Source organism: Diadema antillarum, unplaced genomic scaffold (genome assembly GCF_040938485.1).
Source record: "Diadema antillarum isolate AM-2024a unplaced genomic scaffold, OU_Dant_1.0 seq00000809_RagTag, whole genome shotgun sequence".
Classification (NCBI taxonomy): domain Eukaryota; kingdom Metazoa; phylum Echinodermata; class Echinoidea; order Diadematoida; family Diadematidae; genus Diadema; species Diadema antillarum.
The window spans coordinates 1168129-1191887 of record NW_027271689.1 but is presented as its reverse complement, the minus strand read 5'-3'; the positions used below and the strand labels follow the sequence as shown (position 1 = coordinate 1191887).

Sequence of the window (23759 nt, the reverse complement as noted above, 5' to 3'; positions counted from 1 at the left end):
TGGAACCCCAGGTGCAGTAACCGTTAATGACTTTGACCTTGACCTTTGACCTGGATGGATTCTGCCTCATACAATAATATTGTATGTAATTAGCACATCTACACTTCATAAAGCATATCTGGGCTACAATTACAGAAGAGGATGAAATTAGCCCATCAATGTTGTTTCTTGATGGCTGGACAGGTGGACAGATAGATGGACAGGAAATCCAGATGACCATTACAGCCTACAACCCCTTCAGAGCAGAGAAAGAAAGAAATTAACCCCAACCCCCATAACGTACAGTCAGCACACTCAGTGATTTCAAAAGGATGACTTCCAATAATTGAATCAATATGCTTTTTAATTCATCATTTCAAAAAAAAAAATGAATTTCATTCCATTAAATACATGTAACATGCAAGTTCTTCTAACCCGTGGGTTACACATTGCAAGGTATCATAAAAATAAATGTATGATTTTGAAAAAGCATATACATTGTACATAAGTTTGAAGCAAAAAGGGATAATATTAATTTCATCACATCACTTGTGACTTTCTGCCAACACCAAAACAATTTTATGTCCAAAAAATGCAAGTAATAATGGTAAAATCTTGAGCACATCTAGTAAGCTTAATATACATACATATATATATATATATATATATATATATATATATATATACATATATATATATATATATATATATATATATATATATATTATCTTACAGCAAAGGAAAGATTTTTTGAGCACTCATTGAAAATGAAGGGAACTTTAAAAGATACACTTCTCCACGATTAATGCATCTTAATGCCAAGTTTCATTTGGGTAACTCAAATTGTTGAACAAAATGAACAAAATCAATTAGCGAAGTATAGACTGATAGGCAACCGGAAAGCATAAAGCCACTGGTGACTCTTTGTGGCAATAAAAAGGAGAAGGCAATCACTTTTTTAAAGAACATCAAGAACAAACAGTATAACTTTTAGACACTTATTGGTAGACCTACTAGAAAACTGACTGTCACTTTTTGTAGGTTTTATGATGCAAGGTCAGATTTGTTTACTGTCATCTAGTCTCACTGTCATACTTATAAAAGTACACGAAGAATACACGAGCAATATATGTGAATAAACAGTGTTATACAACGTCCAAGTAGATCCTTGTAATTTGACTGGAGGATTGTTGGTGACGTGATATTCAATAAGTACTCCATTCAATGCGCCGTGCAATTTTGGTTCTATTTTTGTGTGCAACTTGGTTCGATTTTTTCGTTCTATTCTACGGTTCGAGAAATTGTACGGTACTGCATGTACTGTGTGTTGCTTTGCATATTGAAAATCGCATGCAGCTAGCGCAGTGTACGTGTGCGGTACATGCATGCGCGTACATTGTATGTAGGCCTACATAGTGCTAAATAGTGTACGTGTATGAGCGCTAGCTGTGACCTGTATCTACACTGATTGCACAAGCCAGAAAGAGAATCGCAGTGGATCCACATGTTAGTATGGCTATATTTTTCATACATATATAGACTTCTAGGCCTACTTAGACCTACCCAACAATCCTCCAACCAAATAACAAAGATCTACCTGGACGTTGTATAAAACAAATAGTGTATGGTTTTTACTCGAGCAATGGAACGAGACTTCGCACTCGGTGAAAGATGAGGCGCACTATTCAACTCGGCTTCGCCTCGTTGAATAGAGCGCCTCTATCTTTCACCTTGTGCGAAATCTTGTACCATTGCACTCGTGACCATTCACTATTTGTATATTATTACCCAATCTGAGCTTTCTACTGTAATTCAGACACCAACAGCCTTGTTTTGATTAAGTGCATATTAAATGGTAGTTTAATATACATGTATGTACAATAGTATATAGAAGAATTTAATATGAATATATTTTATTGGTATAACACATTGATGTTGTCCTTGTTATGTTTCCAGTGTTTCACGTCTTACAAGCTTGGCTTTTTAGAGGAACACTGTTTTCCATCATTATGATTATTTTATTCTTATTTTCGTTGCCATGACAAAGTGCATAGTTTCCTTTTTTATGACATTCGTTGGTGCATTTACTTTATATTGTATCTGAAAAAAAAAAAACTGCCTTTATCAGACGAATGAAAGACAAACCGACAACTTGTACCGCTTTAAATCATGTTTTCTTTTTCTTTTTGAATGATGGAAATAAATACACTATTGAATTGAAAAAAAAAAAATGAAAGGTACTGTTTTGGTTGAGATGGGGATTCAGATTTTAACTTTTTGTGACACAATCAGAAATCTCTTACGAAATGTTCAAGAGCATACAATTCTTAAAGGAACTAAATTTTTATTTGATGAAAATCAATTTTGAAATGGCTGAGATATAAAAAGAAAAGTAAAACAGAATGGTCCTAATAAAAGCTGGGTCCCATCTTTTCTTAGTACCACTTTACTTTTATAGGTATTTCAAAACCGATTTTCATGATATAAGCATTTGATTTCTCTTATAAACATATAATACTTAATATCAGTGGTTTTCAAATTATCTCACCAAAAGTATACCAACCCTTGAATCAGCACAAATCAAAAAACAAATGGTTATGACAGCCTTCTTTCTCAATGAATGCAAATACAGATTGTACACAAAGGTCAAAATTGATCTATGGATGTCGATAATTCATACTCCAACATCATTTTACCTAAAGAATGAAGACACACCCACTGACCAGATCCCATAACGAGGAGCTGGGTACAGCACAAATTGTCTGGAGGGACAACCATTAGTGACCGGAGTTGGTCAGAGAGAGCAACGATGACGACCTAGTCCATCAATGTCGGTCAGCATCACAAAATCCATCAATGTCTCCTCCGCCTCTCTTAATACAATATGCTGGCCGGAGGAAGTGAATGTCCTTCACCTGTCGCTATCCATTGCATCCAACTTCTCTCCCCGGCATTTTGCCTGACTTTACAGTCATCTTCACGATTGTCCTCTTGCATAAGCTGTATCTATCTTACACTTGCAAGGCATTAATAGTTTGGCGACGCTATTAAAATCTGGAGTGGCATCAGATTCCTCCGTCCAGAGGGAGAGTGGACGCCAGCCTCCCGCCGTCTACTTCCGTCTCCCTCCTCCTCCGTTGGCCAGGATGGTGGCGATCCTGATGAAGATGTTGATGGTATCCATGTAGATGCTCATGGCACTGCTCCAAGAAGTCACAATCATGGGCATAACATATGGGCAGAAAGAGAGAGAGAGAGAGAGAGAGGGGGGGGGGGGTTGATGATTAGACATTATATACAAGAAGAATGCATGGAATGTGCACATTACATAACACAGGGAGGAATACAGAGAGATACAATAAGATGAAACACATTAAGTGACACAAAGTACATTACCAAGTATTAAGAGAGAGAAGGAGAGTGTGAGATTAAATCAAATCCTATCATATTGTAGAGATGATATTTGTGACAATGTAACATCTCAACTAATGCTTTACAGTACTTGATTCCAATAACAGGCATATGATAAATCAGTATCTCAGATTATAGGGAATCATTTACATTTGATGTGACTCAATAATCAACACTTTTCATATTCATGTGTTATTTTTCTTTTCCTCTTTTCTTCTGCTTTTCATATCTATGCTAGGCATACAAGTTCTCTATGGGGTGAATCTTTCCCTGACAGGTTGTAGGAAAAGTGTAGAGCAAAGAGAGCTGCTGAACAGGATATTCAGCTACACCACTACAATAATTCCTTTTCCAATCTCCTTTCTTCCCTCTCCAACTGTTTTAGCAAACACTGTGACTTGTCATCACCTTTCCTTGATCAAACAGCACGCATCAGCGTGAAACTTCCATGAATTGCCAACCATAAAAAAATTAAAAGTATGCTGCATGTACATGAACTGCAATGGGCAGACAAAAACCTCACATGCATTTTACTTTCACAAATCATGGCTATTCACAAAATTTGTGAAAGTTTCACAGACTGGAAAAATTTATCCGTTTACAGTATTTTGAAATGATAAACTCTGAAGTCTTAATAAAGCACATTACCATATTGCCTTAAATATAACTAACATGTTAAATGACAAGTCACCTGGCTGCTTGCTTGCATTTAACTTCAATAGCCATTACGAGCAAACTTTGTTTAACCAGTGGATGATTTTTGTCATACACATAGGCAGACAAACCAAACATCATTGGGAAGGCTAGTGTCTTAAAATCAGAAGAACATATCTGCAGATCTAATCAGGCTGGTATGGCGATGGGTCAAACAATAATAACTCACTTGTTGATGGGGTCAAAAGGTCGCTGGGCGTGCAGCGGGTGCACCTCGGCTCGTTTCATGATCATCTGCGTGTCGTACAGCATGAAGCCGCCGAAAAGAACGAGGCCCCCATACAGGCTGACAGCATAGAGGCCTGAGCCGAGGGCAGAGGCAGGTGACAGAAACATGCTGCCTGTAGGGTGAGAGGTTTGGGAGAATACCAACCATAGAGGCAAGGTGACACATGAAAGGAAATCACAAGAAGGATCAAAGTTTATCCGAAATCCGACTGGTCAATTTCAAACTTATTTTAAGGCTGTACTGTTCCACTCGATCTGACAGCCTTTACACATTATACAAGACCTGAAACTATTTGATTGGTCCATTTGGTTGACACAGAAATTTCTTTTCCAAGAATCAAGTAAAATAATCATTGATAACGAGACATACAATTCTGAAACCCTACAACTCCTATCTTAAACTAAGCTTCAAGGACTTACAAATCATGACTAGGACTTTTCTAACTTTTCTAACAACCCCCCCCCCCCCCCCCTCCGATCTGCCTTCAACAAACCAGATACTACCATCACCAATGCAGTTATTCACGGAATTAACTATGAGCTCATTTTAGACAAGAATATTTCTGAAGATTTCTTTATGGGGGGGGGAGGGAGAGGGAGGGCACTAGAAGCATCCAAGGGAATATGGTGCCCATTTGCACAATTAAGATCCCATCACCCTATTCTGGATGCTACCTGTCAAGTTTGGTGAAAATGGTCCAACAGTCTCATGGGGTCATGATTTGTACAAAATCATCACACAAACAACAACCACATTTACACACAGGAGTTTTTTATTTTGTATCGCAGTGAAAAAAAAAATGGCAAATTTCATTTGCCATTGTTCATATACAGCACATGACAAATTATGGTGAGAGTAAAGTTAAGCTGGAATGAAAATGATATGTCACTTGGCTGCCCTGCCAAAGAAGTACTTTGACCCCCTGAGGGCCTCCAAACAAATGACCAGAGCATGACCCCAGGCATCTAAATGTGTGAGATTCGATGGTGAGTGGCACTATCAAATTTTACAAATTGATGGTGTCTTTGCGTGCCTGTAACACACACACCACACAACAAAAACTAATCAAATGGAGTTGATTTTCATATCACAAAGTCTAGAGTCCAAACACAAGAATTTAAAGGTTTTCACATTGCCTTAAAGAAGTCACTTTTCAAGAGGTGCCATCTTTGGGTGTGTGTATATGAACGTGGCTAAAGCTCTATTTGCTATGCTTAAAATAATCGTCTTTTGAGTTGGCCATACATATCAGGCCGTGATGCCTGCAACCCTGCCATTATGGAGAGAAATGAGTAACTAAAAGTACTTACTAAATCTGTGGATTTTTTAGTGCTAGTTATTACAATGTATGAGTAGCAATCATTGTCCTGACCAAAAAGGGGGAATAAAAAGTATAAAAAGTGGATTACACTAGATTTTGCTGGGCTAAAATAATGTTTTTTCTTAATGCAGTTCCCTATATTGGCTGAGCACTGTATGTCCTATCAAAGGGGGAGGGGGGGGGGGGGGGGGGAGAGAAACAAGCAGAATAAAGAACCCAAAATTCTGATTGGTCAACACAAATAACCAGCTCCTTGAAAACATGGCAACACAAAATCTCATCTTAAGGTCAGGGCTATTCCATTAAAAGTGGAGGCCATTATTATGTTCATCACAAGGGTCCCAGGATGCACATTATCTCTGCCAAACAATATCAAATTCTTAGTAGAAGGGGACACCAAAGGCCACATGGATGATTACAAAGTGGCGGTATCATGTTTGCAGATGATGTTTTCTGCCTGTTTGTCTCCAGAGATCCGTCTAAGTAAAGATCAAGGCTTGAAGCTGATTGCCAGCTGATACCTTTCCTGTTTCCTGTTTAAAAAACATTCAAATTGAGTGATTTCCTGCAAATGCCTCCAAGGCAGTAATGCTACAAGTCAAGTAACACAATAGTCATGGCAGTACAGCTTTATTTCCAGGTAAATCCATACCTCAGATTGAATGCTTTGTGTTCTTGCATTTCATGGTTGATTCATAACATTATAGATATATCAAGTACTGATAAACAATTTTGGATATCAGTCCGTATATGAATGGATTTCTCCAGACAGCTTTTAATAGATCATATTACATTATACCTAGCATGTCTGATCTACAAAAACTTCTTTGAACAAAAACTATGACTTTCTTAGACCTAATCATCAATCTTTCTTCAAATTTATGATTCTCAAATCTGTCTGGGCACATTGTGACCATGCCAAGAGCAATTCTTCCACTACATCATTCTAATTTTAGGGATCATAGAACAATGGGAAATATTGTTTGCAGCAGTTTTTCTAGAACACTTTAAAAACAAATAGAAGTGTGAGATTAGGTATGTCTTAGTGGACCCTTTTCTTTCATAAAACCCTAAAATTTACACAATCTTCACTTTCAACTGTAATAACTTTGGAAGTGAATGATGCTACTGCTTTGAAAGTTGATAGTGGTCATGGAAAAAAATATGATAATCTGAAAATCCATTTATTGTTGTTGTTGCTATGCAATTTTACAACCTGTTTTTTTCTTTTCCATTCACTGCACTGAGCACAGCTTGAAGATATTAAGCACTTTGATAGTTCTATACTTCAGAACCTCTTTTCTTATCACACACTTTTCCAGAGTGTGTTATTTTTCTCCATTATTTAGATACATGTACATAGGTTAGGAAAGTCATTTGTATCAAGTTATACATCACTTTAAAACTTAGAGTCTACTCTTTTAGAATCTGCCCTTATTACATATCCCTATATCAGGGCTCGACACTAACGGTGGCCCGGTGGCCCGGGGCCACCAAAAAATGAAAGTCGGTCCACCAAATTTCAAAAAAGGGCAAATTTGGTGCCCCGCCTCGGGCCACCAAAATATTTTGAAAAGTATGTCAATAAATTCGTAACTTTTTGCGTCGGAAATTAGCAGTTAAATCTGTTCAAAGGATGGATGAAAAGGACTGAATGAATGCCTGAGAGTGAGTGTTGCAAGTGTGTTGAAGTTTATTTATGAGTAGATATGTCCAACTTCTAATTCTTACTATCATAAATCTTAAATATTTGACTCATTAAAAAAAAAGAATTTTAATGTTTTTTGTTGGGTTTTTTTCGGGACACCAAATTTTTCTCTCGGGCCACCAAAAATTTGAAATTTAGGATTTTGGTGGCCCCATCGGGCCACCAAACAAAAAAGTTAGTGTCGAGCCATGCCTATAAAGAGACTGATTGTTGGGTTTGTGGTGCAGGGTTAGATAATTATGACAGAAGACGAGAAAGAATCTTAGAAAAAAGTCTTTAAACCAATTGAGGACAGGATGATTTTGATGCAGCACGCATTTCTCATAGACCCTTGCCCAAGTATACTCAGGACTTGTCCTCAACAGATTAATGCATGGTATCATACGCCTATGGCTTGATTAAAATCTGAACTTACATACAGAAGAGAGTGTTGCAGAGATTTCTTTCTTTCTTTCTTTCTTTCTTTTTAAATCTCAAGTTGATTTCACCTTTGCACACTATCATGAGTGAGCTGTATCAATGGCCCTTATCTTGTTTGAAAGGCATACTTAATGTAAAGATTAAAACATATTTCACTGATTTTTAGTGCTATGGCCCTTTAGACACTGCCTTGGGGCATTGCTATGGGGCCCTGCTTCTGCGAGAACCCCTGTTCTATACAGACATTATTATCAGTACAATTTCCTACCTGTTCTCCTGACAATGGCTTTTACCCTAAATCCTTCCTTAAAGGCAGACGATCGTCATCCCTAATGGTACGTAAACTTTGAACGACCGAAGTTTGTGCATGCAATTGCGCAATGCCAGACTCAGTGCTATATGAATATCCGTAAACGTGTGGGACAATGCTGCCACTGAGACACGTGTGTATGTGCGTGTGTGTGTACGCATCATACACAAACATTGTGACCGTGAGCTGCGGTGATTGGAGGAGAGAGGCCAGAAGACGCGTGGCTCTTTTGGCCTCTCTTCATGCGCATGCGCACTGAGAATGTGCATCAATTCGGAAGCTCTCGTGGCTCGCTCGGACAGCCATTTTGGGTCAGGAGATTTGTAGCACAGAACTCTTGTAGTCTAAAGTGTTGTTTGCTGACCCATTGAGCCAGCGCTATTCTCATTCGGGGTCACTACATTTGAAACAGAATGGGGGAGGCAGCGTGTTGCGTTCGTCTCCGAGCCGCACAATCCACTCGCCACGATTGTATGCCTTTAAGCAGCTTTGCTTCTCGTCGATTTCCCCCCCCCCCCCCCCCCCCCATTTGGTACTTCCAACCCCCAAGGGTCCTAATTAGGCCCTCACTAATACTGTCATGCACAATTTGCCTTCTTCGCCTATGCAGCATTTAAAGAACACAGCATGATTTCGCTGTACTGCTTCTGTTGTACGTTTGGCTGGTATTCGAAATTAGCAGAATTTGGGCCATTGGGAACCCCGTTCCATGGCCCCCAATGGGGTCATTATGTTCTATGAAGGTCACTTTCTAGCTCTTGAGCATTTTTATTTTATTATTTTTTTTTTTTGTTTATGCCAGGTTATACCCAGAGATTGTTTTTAAGGCCACATGAAACTTTTGTGGACTGGTTTTTTTTTTTTTGTATTTCTCGAGACTTTTTGTGCTGGTGTTGATTAAATTCTGAGAGCAACCAACTACCAGACCGTACAGGAAGCAACCAACTCATCTAATGAGGACAATCTCCTGGAAACATCTTCATATCAGTGGAGCAGCTGGCTGACCAAAGTAAATATCTGACACCTGGTAATCATAAACTGCTCAATGTGTTCATAATCACCAATTGAAAGACAAATTAACACTATGCCACTGTTTCTCTCAGGGGTCACAGTATGTATTTGCTGCAACATGTACGTCACTTCTAAGAATGCCATCATATAGTACACGAATACCCACTAATTGGCTTTATACAGCCTCATTTCTTTTGCAATGCCATGACGAGGCTGTCAATGACACGGGAGACTGTCAATGACACATCTTGTTAGGAATATTGACAATGATACAAATCTTTATCATTCTGGCACAATGGAAATTGGTGCGACAGTTTGACGTCTGCTCTATCTAGAAAGTACTGAGCTACGTAAGATGTAGGTGCCACACCATGTACTGAACAAGTATATAAAGTATGACATGCTGTTAAATTTCATTAAATAAACGAAAACAGGCAATATTTCCTTGCATTTTCTTATTCTCAAAGCCCCTAAATAATAGCATAAAAAGGTAGACAAGTTTGATCATTCAGATGTATTACAAAAATTACACTGTGAAATTCGATTTTTTTTTGGTGCAAAACCATCATTGTATACAACTTTGTACAAAGATCTATATTCGAATAGTTTGAATATTTTGTTTTAGTTTGTTTTGCTGATTTTGGATTTCACTTTATTATAAAATCATATACAAACAATGCCACTTGAGAAGCAATTAGTAGACACGAACAAAACTTGCAAACAACACATTTACCACAGATAAGGACTGAAGTATAATCAACTAGAAATGTCGCTATGGCGACTGGTATGCCTCCTCCATAATGCATGATTCTCCTAATAGCAGGGGTGTATCCAGGATTTTTTCTGGGGGGGTCGTAATCACAATTTTTGGACCTTTTGCGAGGGAGCGAAGCGAACGAGCCCGAGGGAGCAGACCGACCGAGGGGGGGAGTTTTTGAATTTTATATCTTAAAATGGGGCCATTTGGTGCATACAAAAGTGCCTTTTTCGGCATACTTAGAAAAGAACCCATTTATGTTAAAACTGGTGATAAAACCTGAGTCCGTCCAGGGGTGTAGCCAGGATTTTTTCTTGGGGGTCGTAATCACAATTTTTGAACCTTTACCTTTGCGAGGGAGCGGAGCGACAAAGCGGGGGAGGGTGTGGGAGGTGGGTGTCCCCCCTCCCACGGTGGGGAGTTTTGAATTTTATATCTTAAAATGGGGCCATTTGGTGCATACAAAAGTGACTTTTTCGGCATACTTAGAAAAACTCATTTATGTTAAAACTGGTGATAAAACCTGAGTTGGTCACTTACAAGTTTGTCAATCGGTAAGTTGAAAACTGCATTTAAAAAAAGTTGCTGACTAGCTACACCTTCCTATTAAATCCTAGAGTATATAGTAAAAAGTTTTGCGGACCATTTAATACAAGTATTCCAGAGTTGACGATACTCCCAGAGCTAGTCAATCCTGCCTAACTTTGCCTCCAAACGTAGTAAGAAAGTAGAATATGCACTTCAATCTCAATCCAAAAGGACAGGAGTTGAAAGCATGAGTATGAATTATAACATCCTCCTTACAGGACAATATAGGTTAGGCCATAATTCAAACGGCCGCGGTTGTCATAGGGTAAGGCGCGAGTAATAAGGCCGGCTGTAAGTGTGTAGTCTAGGCAACTAGTTCGATGAGTTGCTGATGGGAGACAGGAAAATCAATAAACATGGCAGCGCGGCTTAAGCCTAAGAAATAAGTTATGGCAGATTAAAACTAAGTTACGAAATTTACGACGTTTTTGACAATTTGCTAGAACACCACCTGGTCACTTTTTTCCCCTGTTGTATACAGGGTAAAAAGCCCTCGAAAAACATAAATGTCTGTCACAAAAAGTGGACCTTTTGAAAATTTGGGGGGGTCGTACGACCCTCCCGACCCCCCCTTGCATACACCCATGAATAGGTCTGTAGTACATGAGGACAATGTGTGATTACATTTTCACAAAATTGGCAAAATATTAAAATGACAAGTTTGTCACAAATGTGTTGAAGGTTCACCTTCCTTGACCTACGTTCAATTGGATGAATAGGAGAGCATTTGTGATTTAAGGACTTTAACTTGACTTTGACCCATTCATACTTTTAAGCATTGGGTAATTTTTAAGGTATGGAGAAAAAGTGCAATTTCTGTATAGAATAGCAAATTGTTATCATTTTCATCTGACTCTTGACCCTAAAATTCATAAGATAATCACTGTCAGGCAGAACATGCATAAATATGTAGTACGCGTCAAGATAACTTGAGCCACTTCCGAGATATGGAGGAAAAAATGAGTTCAGCACTTTCACTTGATCTTTGACCTTTGACCTTTGAGGCAAAAAAAAATAAAACTTTCCAGAGAATCTCTATTAGGTTATAGATGCATACACCAAGTGTAAAAAAAAACAAAAACATAGTCCTGCTGGCACTGCATAAACATGAGGGAAATAGTAAAATTTTTAAGTATTGCCCTTGACCTTTAACCCCTAACCTTTAACCCCATGAACCCTAAATTTTCTAGATAATCACTGCCAAACAGTACATGTATATATATGTGACTGTGCACCTCAAAACGAACATAAAGTCGCACACACTGATTTTGCGTGAGGACTGAAAATAAGTGAAATGGGTAAACCTAGCTGAACTTGACTTTTTCATATTTTCTGAAAGAGCAGGTCTTTTTTTACATTATGCTAAAATTTGGTATCATAAAACAGGCAGGAAAGTGTGTTTTTTTAGCAGTTTATCTCGAACATTTTTGGTAGAATAGTGTGATTTGGTGTGTCGTTAGAATCCTTTTTTCATTTCTGAAATACCTTGTCCACACTCTTCACTTTCAACTCCTATAACTTTTGAAAGGATAGTGCTACTGCTTTGAAAGTTGCCATTAATTATGGACAGAATGTGTTAATGAGGCATGCTCAATTTCAATTTAATCTGATAATCCCTTCATTGTTGTTACTCTGGTGGTTTACTTCCTGTTTTTTGTCCCATTCATCGCACAGCCAGCACGGTTTGGTAAAGATTAAGCGCTTGAATAGACACTGTACTTCAGAGCCTCTTTTCTCAGTTCACACTTTTCCTGAGTTTGTGCTTTCTTTCCAATATTTAGATAGGTTAGGAGAGTCCATTTGATTTGAGTTATACATCATTTTAAAGCTTAAAGTCTGCTCTTTCAGAATATGGTCTTAACTAAAAATTCAGGTATGGCGACTTTTTGTTTGTTTTGAGGTGCAGGGTCACATATTATGTTCCATGAAGATACCTTGAACAATTTCCAAGGTACAGAGGAAAAAGGTGAAGTTTTAATATTCTTACTTGGCCTTTTGACCTTTGACCTTTGACCTCATGACCCAAACTTTCACCAGAGAATCTTAATTGGGTGATACATGTATACACTATTAAAAAAGTTTCAAGAAAATATCTTCAGGCATTGCATAGATATGGTGGAAATAGTGAAATTTTTTGTATTTGACCTTGACCTTTGACCTTGAGCATGTGCACCCAAAAGTTGATAGGCACAACTTCATCCCCTAATACACATACATGCCAAGTTTCATCAGGATACCTCAAAAGGTTTTGATAGTTACCCTGTCCACAAAATTCATTACAGACGGACAGAAGGACGGACAGAAGGACGGACGGAAGGACGGACGGAAGGACGGACAGAAGGACGGACGGACGGACGGACAACCCAAAACCATGATGCCTCCGGCACCACTTCGTGGCGGAGGCATAAAAAAGAAAAAAAAATGTGTGGTTTTCTACATGTATATCAGGAATTCCTTTGTAACAGACATGATTCCGGAAACGTACATGTCAGTATCTAAATTTGTGGCCTGAATTAATTACTATTTGTATCATATTGAGTAGGAAAATGACTTTTAGCGATAGGTTGGAGATTCTGCTACCAAAATCTGTTCTTACTCTGTCTAAGAGTTGAATTTCTTTTTTTTTTTTTTTGCGTAATGTATCTCTTCCAATACGAGATGTGATTTCTTGTTTTTTCTTGATTTTTTTCCCCGTTTTGTTTTTGCTGTAAAATTTGCACAAAGACGTACATAGCAACCGAGGCTGAGCTCAGTAGATTCTGATGTTCGCTGACCCCATTCAGATGCCCTTAAAGTGATCACGCACATAATGGCTATAGAAGCATCCCTTGAATTCTTGGCAAAAAGTCATTAAACGAGCAACCTGTGACTTGAGAAGTATCCCTGACACAAAATACTGACAGCCCCATGAATGGAATTTACGGCTGAGATTTGCATCTCAATCTGAGCGTGCGCTTACTAAATACCTCAAGAGGGAGATAAAATGATACCACTTATACCTCATACATAACGCATGAGATGTCTTAACGTCTGCTAGGGAATGCACTTGGGTGCAGACACGGTGGCTATTGCGCAACATGATGCCTTCTTTGAATGGAAATTGCTCGAGGCTCTCTCTCCATACTTGTATGCATGAAGGATTCAAATTCACTAGGCACTTGTGCTACAACAATCTGCACAAAGTTCTAATAAAAGACATCCTACACTATCAACTCTAACACTGACATTGTAAAAAGCTTGCGCACTAACTAGCCCAGGATGACTACAACGCTACTTCAGGGACTGAAATATCAGGATATTCCCCTGGACTAAAGCTACAAATGTTTTTGCATCTCACAATGCATATTATCTCCTCTGATATATACAGTGTAGGTAACAGGAAAGACATCACCATTTATCAGGCTAAGGCTACCTCTCAATAATCCAGCACTATATCTAGGCAAGGTATACCTTCATCCCTGCATGCAAATTGAAACTGATCTGGGTACACACTGTTCACTGCCTACACATTAGACGTACCACGTGTTATGGGGAATTCTGAAGACAAAATCTCCGAGGTGAAGAAAAGATGGGTCAGCATTTGTATAAAAGTGACATTACATGTACAGCTCAATCTACTTCAAGTACAAGAAATATTGCACATTCTTCAAAAAATCTGTGTAAAATGCCCCTCAATTTTTTTTTTAACCTACAATGTGCAATTTGTGTGTGCCACATTATTGTAACACAGCAATGCAGGAGCACTTTTGGAAATAAGTTTTTTTTTTTTTTTTTTTTTTTTTTTTTTTCAAAGCCATGTAATTAAGAAGTGCTTATACTAGACATGCAGTCTACAGCAAAGTTGCAGAGAAATTTTAAAGCTTTGCTGTGATGTATATTGTTGTGAGTTTGAGCAAAATACATGTATACAAAGTTAGCAAGTTGTTGACTGAAGTCATGCATGAGAACATGGCACAAAATGATGCATTCTCTTTGTTACAGTACAGCCATTATCATTATTATTATCATTATTATTATTATCATCATCATCATCATCATCATCATCATCATCATTACCATTCATTATTCATTATTACAGTGCACTCCCGTTATAACGAACACAGTTATAACAAATTCCGGTTACAACGAAGTAAAAATTCAGGCCAAAACATTATCTGGTCTATGTATTCTTATTGTTTATTTGTTTGGTTATAACAAAATTTTGATATACACACTTTAGCGAAAGAAAACTGCCGGTCCCGAGGACTTCGTTATAATGGGAGTCCACTGTATTATCAATAATAATGTCATTATTTTAATCATTATAATAAGCATCATAATCATTTTTATATGATCAATTAATGTACAATGTATTATTAGTATTTTTAAATTTTACTATCATTATTACCATCATCACTTGTGCAAACCTGATGCTGAACCTTCAACATGCTTTCTGCGACATTATCAAGCTTTTGTGGTAAAAGATCCACAGGGCCTGCACATCAAACACAGAGTCACATTTTTTTAATGATATTCTTTACTTGAATTTCATCAGATATCAGGCTCACTTCCACAATGAAATTAGTATGAACAAAAATAAACAGCTCTGTATTCTTACTTATGCTGCTGAATCACATTCTTTTTTTTTAACATACTGATACAATACACAGACACAAACACACACACACACACACTTATAAAGACACAGAGAGATATAAAAAAAGACCATGCCATATATGGCACAGGTAAGCAATGTAAAGAGAGTATAGCAATCTGCTAGCCACTATGAGTGTCATACCAATAGATGCTGCAATCACGGCTCCCAGGCCCATTGCCAAGGTTCCACCCATGTACAGAAACTTGTCACTTGGTGCACAGGCAGCAATACATGATAGTCCTGACAAAGTAAACAAAAAGGATTGACAAGAAATCTTAATATAACGACTCGTCATTCACCTGACAGATAAACACAGTGGTACGATATTAACAGTTATGAGTTGAAAGAACAATGCAGTTATTAAAGTGACAGACATTTACTAACTACAGTTGTACTTACATCTTACGTTACAATGAATCATCTTCAAGACTCTAAGACACATTTACTTTTCAATAGTTATGCATTTGATACCCTGCAATTCTCAGTTGCAGTAATTCTAATGTTTATTAATGTTGGACATTTTAATATGCTGTGTTCTTTCAGATGCACTTTGAAACATTGTTCCATATAAATGTAATCAATTATCATCTGTATGTTTCATGATGAGTATTGTGGGAGTGCAAGTTCAACTAAAACACAGGAAAAGTCTCAGAACTCCTTGTAGACTATTAGAGAGTTCCTTGTTTGGATTGGCAATGGCTAGACTTTTACTGGAATGTATACAAAATCCATGGCTACTAGTGTACAAGATCCAATGATAATACATAAAATGCAGCTGAACAAAATCAAGATTCAAGGTAGAGGGAACAAACACTGAAAATTTTAAAAAGCAGATTCAGGGGTGGAAGCCATGTGTAAAACAGCACCGTAGTATTCAGAGGTCAGAAAAGGCATATTTTTGGTAAAATAACAGTATTTCTACTTTGTTTGCAAAAGATAAGTGTAGAAGCACAATTTTGGAGGAAAACAGTATTTTTCTACAAGACCTGCAGTATTTTTGGCAAAAACAGTAACAAAATCCTAGACAAAAACAAACCGTTAGTTTCTCTGCAGATGATGTGACAGGTGAAGTAAGAATAATAGAAAGATCACTAACCTCCAACCACACCAGCCGTGTAGCATGCTGCCCTAATGAGGAGGGGACCACCAAGGAAGCACATGGGGGCCAGAACTACCCCCAGGAGGCTGCTGTGGCCCAGCCAGGCCAGCTGCTTCAAGCCTAGCCCCTCTGTGTACGGAACCGACATGGTCACCATCCCAGAGGCCATGATGACCGCCATGCCGCCCAGTGCTCCCTGGGAAGTACAGGCAAGGAAACTTTGGAGCATAGCTCATCTCTTGAGGTTTATAATAATATATCATCATGGTATAAACAGTGTCTTGTATGGCACATTTCCAATCAAACTGATCAATGTGCTATACATGGTCTCAATAAGAATACCAGAACTTTTAAAATTCTTTTTAGAATATTGACACTGAGGGTGATGGGCGGAGTTCTTCTGCCAAGGTATTCCATGCTGATGGTCCACAGAATGAGAAATTACGCTCACCAGCCTTTGATAGTTTTTACACGCAGTATCTAAAGCTGCATAGGGCAGAGCTCAAAAAGTTTAACTGTGGGTGAATGGGGGTGGTTTTATGACATGTGCATCACATTATTGACGATACATTCTGGTATTTGCTCTCCCCGTCTTCCTCCCCCATCATTTTTCTTTCTCCTGCCTACTTTGCACTAAACCCTGTCTTAAAACTTACCACAAACTCAGCTCTCCATGCTACAGAGGCTTCAAAATGCGGCAGCACGCATCATCACACTATCCAAGAAGCACACTCACATCACCCCTATTTTGAGATCACTTCATTGGTTACCAGTCAAAGATCGCATTATTTTTAAGATTTTACTTTTGACTTTTCATTGCATTCAGGGGGCTGCTCCTCAGTATAACATTGACTTACTCCATAATTACATCCCTGCTAGATCTTTACGCTCATCCAACTCCGGTTCTCTGATAATTCCAAGATTCACTACAATATGGGGCACACGTGCCTTTGGCCATGCTGCTCCCACCTTATGGAATAACTTACCTTCAGCCATTAAAAATTGTTCTTCATCAGACTCCTTTAAAAGCAGTCTAAAAACTCACTTGTTTAAAGCCTCAATTTGACTACTCATTACATGTACTTGATATTTGTATGTCTTTTACCTCGTCACTTTCTCTTCCTTCCGCGCCTCGAGCACTCTGCAGAGTGGATTTGGCGCTATATAAATCATATCAATTATTATTATTATTATTATTATTAAACAGAAAACTACGCTGCATACGAGAAAAGAGGGTGAAATAGAACCATGCTTGTAAACATTTATTCAACCCAAGGCCCACTTTGGTTCCTACATTTTTTTTTGACACATTAGATCACATATTATTTATTTCATCTTATCTATTGCCGAAATCCCAGCCCACTAGTTGAAAAGTGGGGGATAGAATAGAATACGGTTTCATTAGCCTTTTGTGTGCTTTGAGCGCCAATTGGCAAAGAGTACCCCATAGTATTGTACATAATTTCGGGCGAACCAAGATTCGTGAAATTAAAAATGCACACAAAAGTTCTTCCCTACACTACATGCATTGAATACCAGTGGCAATGGGCAAAAATCTCATGCTGTGAAAAAGGTCTTCGTCTCCAATTTGTGAACATTTCATGCCATGAATATTTCTGGTTTTACAGTACTGTCTAAAATCCCTGGCATTGAAAGTGTTTATAGTGATGGTAGTGTTTTCAGGGACTATCAATATATGTATATATATATTTTTCCCTTTAACCTTCTCTTTACTGTTTTTGTATGTAAATTGACCTATCTACATTTTTTTCCCATTCTTTTTGCTTTTGTGTACATTGATTAATCAACATGTGCACATTTTATCTTTTCTCTTTTCATTTGCATAAATATTGATCTCATAAATGCACTGACGATAAAATGCTAACAAATTCAACAGTACATAAGCAAAACAAGTCAATCAAACACAGTCAATAGCTGAATGGAATTTGTGTAAAATCAGCAGCTGATATGAATGTATTGATTGACAAAGACAATAATCTCACCACCCATGATGTTGGCGTGAGCCTGATGAGCAGGGCTGGATTCCTCGCCATGGCAACCGCTGATGCTGCAGTGGCTGCCACACCCAAACCAAAGTAGGTGTAAGTTGATCGCACTCTGTCCCTTACATACTGGGGCCAGATCCTACAAGAAACAAACAAACAAACAAACATATAAAACGAAAAAACAAATTCATATTCTAAAATGCTAAAATCTACAGTTATGTTTGGGTGGAAAATAGAAAACACTTTTAAAATCAATTTTCAAAACTAACTGAAGTAATGTATTTAAATCTAAAAAAACATTGCAGGTCCAATACTTATCTAGGTTAAATACTCACTATATTATTTTGACAAGGCTTTTCTTTTCATTTATATTCTTTATCAACCTCATAAAAAGGTACAATAATTTTTTTATCCGTCTTTTGCAAAAACGATTCAAAAGCACATTTTCATACCTTTATCTGGCTCTCTAATGAATAACATACAGTAGATACCAATAAACATAGAAGAATTGTTTATCAATTACAGCAGAGTCCAATACTGGAAGTGAGTTAGAACAGAATATTGCTTTGGTTTTGAATAGCATCCCTACTGTTCCCAAATGATAACAATTTAAATGTGGACATGGACAAAGCTCTTTGTTACAGTCATAATTGCTAAGCAGACTACCCCATCTACTTTTTTTTTTCTTTTCAGGAATACATTGTAATCCTTGAATCATGCATGCACAGAATGCTTGACATAATTATGAACCTCGATAAAAGAAACCTGTACCTGCTACATTTTGTAAACATTTTACATCCGAACGATTTTTTATTACTGAATAAATGTATGAATTGACTTGAATTGAATTGAATTGAATTGAAACCATTCGAACTAAACCCCACAGATAAAATGTTCTGAAGAAGCTGACCAGCATGTACTTGTATTCTCAGTATCTGCTTTTCTAGGTGATGTCATATTTTGTTGTAAAAACTAAATATGGTCTATTAAAATCTAATAAAAACACAAATATGACATCTCTAGCAGGCACACATTTCCATGAACTGATGTAACCTAACAAACAATGGGAGCTCATTAAAGTAATTTGGTAATTCCAAGAATCCGAGCGTATGCTGTAATTAGGATGACCCAAAAAAAAAAAAAAAAATTATTCTGTTCCTACATGTATGGGGGAAGCATGCTTGCAGTTTAGGCAATTTTCCAAGGGTTCAATAAACACTGCAAGATCTGTAGTGTGCATAAAACAGTCTGGGCAGAAACTTATTTGTATTCTCCACTGATGAACTAATTATCAGCAAACATACACGTAGTCATATTATGCTACTTTATGAGTCTTTTTTTTGTTCAGTTCAAGATATTCATATTATAATATACCTACACTGCACATTAATCTATGGGTCTACTTTATTTAACCCGTTCCATACGGGAACCTGGTGGCCTGTATATTAAATCTATGGGCATTTCAGAATTCAGTAAGGAACGGGTTAAGACAAGATATACTCTGACTACTGTAAAAGCTTCAGTACAATAGGACTGTTAACAGAGTTGTAGATAGCTGCTGTAAATAAAGTACTGTGTCTTTATACAGGTATTTCATTTGGTTTCTATGCAATGCTGAATCAAAATTGCCTTGTGACATTCTATGCAGACACATTGTCTAAAAGGTCAAATAAATAAAGATACATAGTACTATAGTACACACACTCACACAAGAACACATATGAATGAAATTGACCTTCAATGTAATACAGTATCTGTACATATAAAAAAATGAACATGGTGAAGCTCAATCTACTTGTAAAGTGCATTTTTGTGAGCATAATGAAATCAATGTGGTACATAAAACCTGGGGGAGAAATGGCTGTTGGTTCTTACGCTGCTCTTTCGATCGCCCCAACTTCTCGTGATAAGCCAAGCCCGTAGTAACACAACGCACCAATGCCTGCAGCTGATGCACCAATCAGGAGGCCTCGACCCATCATATCAGCTGAAAACACAAAACAGAACATCCATCTTCTTTAGAAATAAAACCATATTCCGAGTAAAGATTAATCATATGATCAATAGTGATGACTCCCTTAATGTGAATTATTAAAAAAAAAAAAAAAAGCAGCTGACTAAATTTCACCCTGCATTGTAGTTGTTGTTTTTCATGTTCCCTCCTAATCTTCACATACTTTCATCATCGGTACAGCGCATCACATACAATATTGTACTTTCAACAGCAAAACTTTGAAATTTAGAAATTAAGCCCCTCTGGGTTTCTAAAAATAAATATATCATGGAGCTCTCACTTATCATCTTGCCGCTTTGTGAAAAGCAATCCATCTATCATTGGGACACACACCAAAGGTCTTGAAAGCACATTACAGGGGAATGCACCCCAACAGAACATCTAATGTTACCCTCACAGCATGACTTCAATCACACAAAAGACAAAATCCACATCTGGTGAATACATTCTGTTCACTGGGCAAAGAATTTTTTTGTTACCTTTTGCCCATCAAAGTTTCAAAGAATATAAACTGAATATAAGGGTTGTAGGCAAATAAATACCACCAACTGCACTCAATTCACAAAGACATTGTCGTGAATATGTTCATTTACAATGTCCCACTTTCCCCCAAAACTGTTACTATAGTATCTTACTATGGTTTAAAAAATTGAATATTTACAAGGAGGATAAACAGATAAATGTGTTGGATTGGTTAACATACTTTCCAGGACTGTTATTTGCATCGCAAAGAGTTTGCAGATACAAATCATTATATTGGGCATTGGCACTGAATTGGGATTGATTCAAAAGCAATATCATAGAACCAGCATGTGCTGTGGTTCCTTTTGCACCAACTCTCTGTGCAAAGACACTCTTAAATACACACTTTCGTGAAACCATGGCAATATTATCAAATGTATGTCAACATGTATACAACAGAATCAGGCGTCTGCCAAAGAATCCCACGTCAGAATCCCACGTCATTCACTCCCGTTCTCAGATAATAAGGATTCTCCTGTATTCACATCCCACACGTCACTTCGAGTATTGAGTGTCATCTTGCTCTCACTGTTTGAGCTATTTTTACACATTTTGATCGACAGGTCGGAGAGGGATACAACTGTATATGAATATCCATGAAGGATTCACATTCCAAACTACCAGTATTATCAATGTCTAGGTACTCAAGGCAACAAAAAAACAACAACTGAGAGAGGGGGGAAATGTGATTTAGGCGTACAGTGTATGTATGCTGATGGTATGAGTTAATAAATGAAAGGTGGACTGACCTGTGCCTGCGGCTGGAGCCTCAGCAGCCTCCTTCAGTGACTTGACCTTGGCAGCCCTCCTGGCCCCGAGACGGGTCTGGCTGGCGTAGGGCTGGGACCGCAGGGACATGACCAGCCTTGGGGTGGTGTTGGGGTGGGCATTCTTTAGGGTCTGTGAGGCCGAGGTGCACAGGACTGTGGGGATCCTCGCTAGGCGGGCAGCGAACATGGTGGCGGGTGTGTGTCTCTCCTTTCTCTTGAATTCTCAGTGGTGGAAACTCGTTCAACTTCAGACTCAGTCGGGGCTGCGTTATTCCTTGATTTCTATGTCGTAAAAAGGAAGAGAGAATTTCTTCAGTCACTGTGTACATTGTACCTTGCTTCATTTCAATTCACTGACTTTCACTTCCATTAAACTTTCATCTTCTTCATCTATTACTGTACTTGCTTGAGTATATGAAATGAATCACTGCCTTTAAATAGTGGAAGCATTCTTTCATTCTAAAAGAGAGCATCATTTGTTTGGATGATTTAAAAAAAATAATGGTAATTAGTTGTAGGCATCAACTTTCTGCACATTACCATGACACCAGCTGGTTTAGGGTGTGTGTGTGTGTGTGTGTGTATGTATGCATGTATGGAGGAGGTATCTTTCATTTGTTTGTTCATTTTAGTTTTAATTCTAACCTTTGTGGAACCACCTTTCTTAAATTACCTACATGTACAGAACTGTATCAGACATACAATTTGTACATGTACATATGATACCATTACACAAAAATGGCTGAGTTGCACTGCTAGATTAACGAGTCCATTTTCATGACAAGACCCATCCATTTTGGATGTACCACAAGTGCATGAGTTCAACCTTTACATGGTTATATTTGATATGAAAAAACCAATCAAAACAGAATAACCAAATTATACGAAAAAACACACAAAACTAAAATCATCTAAACATCCACACCCAAGCTTAAAGAGGCTGTGAGGTATGATAATACTGAAAACACTCAAATGTCCTCAAATTATCTCCTACGCTACTTTCCTCTTTCTTTTTTTTTATTACATTTGTTTCCCACTCTGACCTAGTTCAGAGGCCGCTTCAGCTATTTTTATTCTTCATTTTAAGGACAAGCATTCCGCTGACACCAAATATTGTCAATTTTGCAAACTACTGAAGACAGCGGCATATCCTGTTTACAGTTGGCTCTATGATGAAGTGTTATTGACAATTTTGATATTTCTGTATCGCAATGGGATACAGTGCTCTGCTAAAAAAAGATAGGGAAAAAATGAAAATATAGGTCATGCCGTATTCACTTATCACTCGAAGAAAAAAAGATAGGAATCACTCGGGGAGGAGTAATGTGTGTTGGGTATTGCTGGCACACATTTTCTCATTTCTCCTTCATACTCTACCATTGGCATGCAGGATAAAAAGCAATATATATGTAGATGGGCGAAGATATGGGTGCGTGTCAACAATAACATATTTGTCAAAAAATATGTTCTCTGGCAATATTTGCTGCCTTGTGCCTTTAACTGTTTCATGATTTTTTCCCCCAATCCTTCTAGATCTCATTTCCACAAATGACACAGGATAATGTCATAGAATGCCGACTGATATCTCTACAATACTCTTGTGAAGTCATTGCCCCATAAAGTTTAACATCCTCTCGATCAATACCTAATGACATCTTACAATATTTTCGTGTTTTCACACTTAATGTAATTTTCATATCTTTTCTATTTTTGACAGTTCAAACTTGCTCTTTTACAAGAAGAATTTCTGATGCCATAGCTTCCTAAACATCTAAATTATACAACAGCATCAATCTATACATTAAAAGAAGGAAAAAAACCCTCATACAGTCTGTTAAGTGTACATGAATGATCATAGCTCCTACTTAAACTTGCCAGATATCACATGTTCCATTCCATACAAACGTTATGAAATATTATCTTCATATCATATGAAATCTCTGATGAAGCATTAATATTCAATAAAGAAACCTCTGTCAGCTATGCCAAACACGAAGAGCACATCCCTGGACACATCTATATCATGCAAAGCACATGCATGGATGCACTCCTGTGAGGAATGGCATGTTTAACTATTGATTGCTCTGTATCTTGTGCTGGCGACCTCATTGTCCAAGCTTGGTTTGACAAGCAACTGTAAGCCGTCACAACTAATGAAATTTTGTGCATGAAAATATCTGAAAATGTCAGAAAATTCCCTCCCCGTCCTTTGCCCCCCCCCCCAAAAAAAAAAAACAACAACAACAACAAACAAACAAATTACA

At 37.8% G+C, this 23759-nt stretch overlaps 1 protein-coding gene across 1 annotated transcript; it reads right to left on the bottom strand.

The window, feature by feature from the left end:
* Positions 1 to 706: 706 nt before the first annotated feature.
* On the bottom strand, positions 707 to 21772 carry LOC139739642 (growth hormone-inducible transmembrane protein-like). The gene is made up of 7 exons (XM_071650251.1): positions 21475 to 21772; positions 20065 to 20176; positions 18187 to 18328; positions 16181 to 16379; positions 15226 to 15324; positions 4274 to 4445; positions 707 to 3179 (listed from the first exon to the last, which is right to left on the bottom strand). The coding sequence occupies exons 1-7, from the start codon at positions 21680 to 21682 to the stop codon at positions 3092 to 3094; spliced, it is 1020 nt and encodes a 339-aa protein (XP_071506352.1). The 5' UTR covers positions 21683 to 21772; the 3' UTR covers positions 707 to 3091.
* Positions 21773 to 23759: the final 1987 nt, after the last annotated feature.

Coding starts and splice junctions, on each gene's coding strand:
- LOC139739642 (XM_071650251.1), bottom strand. CDS start 21,682: ATGTTCGCTGCCCGCCTAGCGAGGATCCCCACAGTCCTGTGCACCTCG. Junction 18,329..20,064: donor GGGGCGATCGAAAGAGCAGC/GTAAGAACCAAC, acceptor TGTTTCTTGTAG/GATCTGGCCCCAGTATGTAA. Junction 3,180..4,273: donor CCTTTTGACCCCATCAACAA/GTGAGTTATTAT, acceptor TTCTTGGAGCAG/TGCCATGAGCATCTACATGG.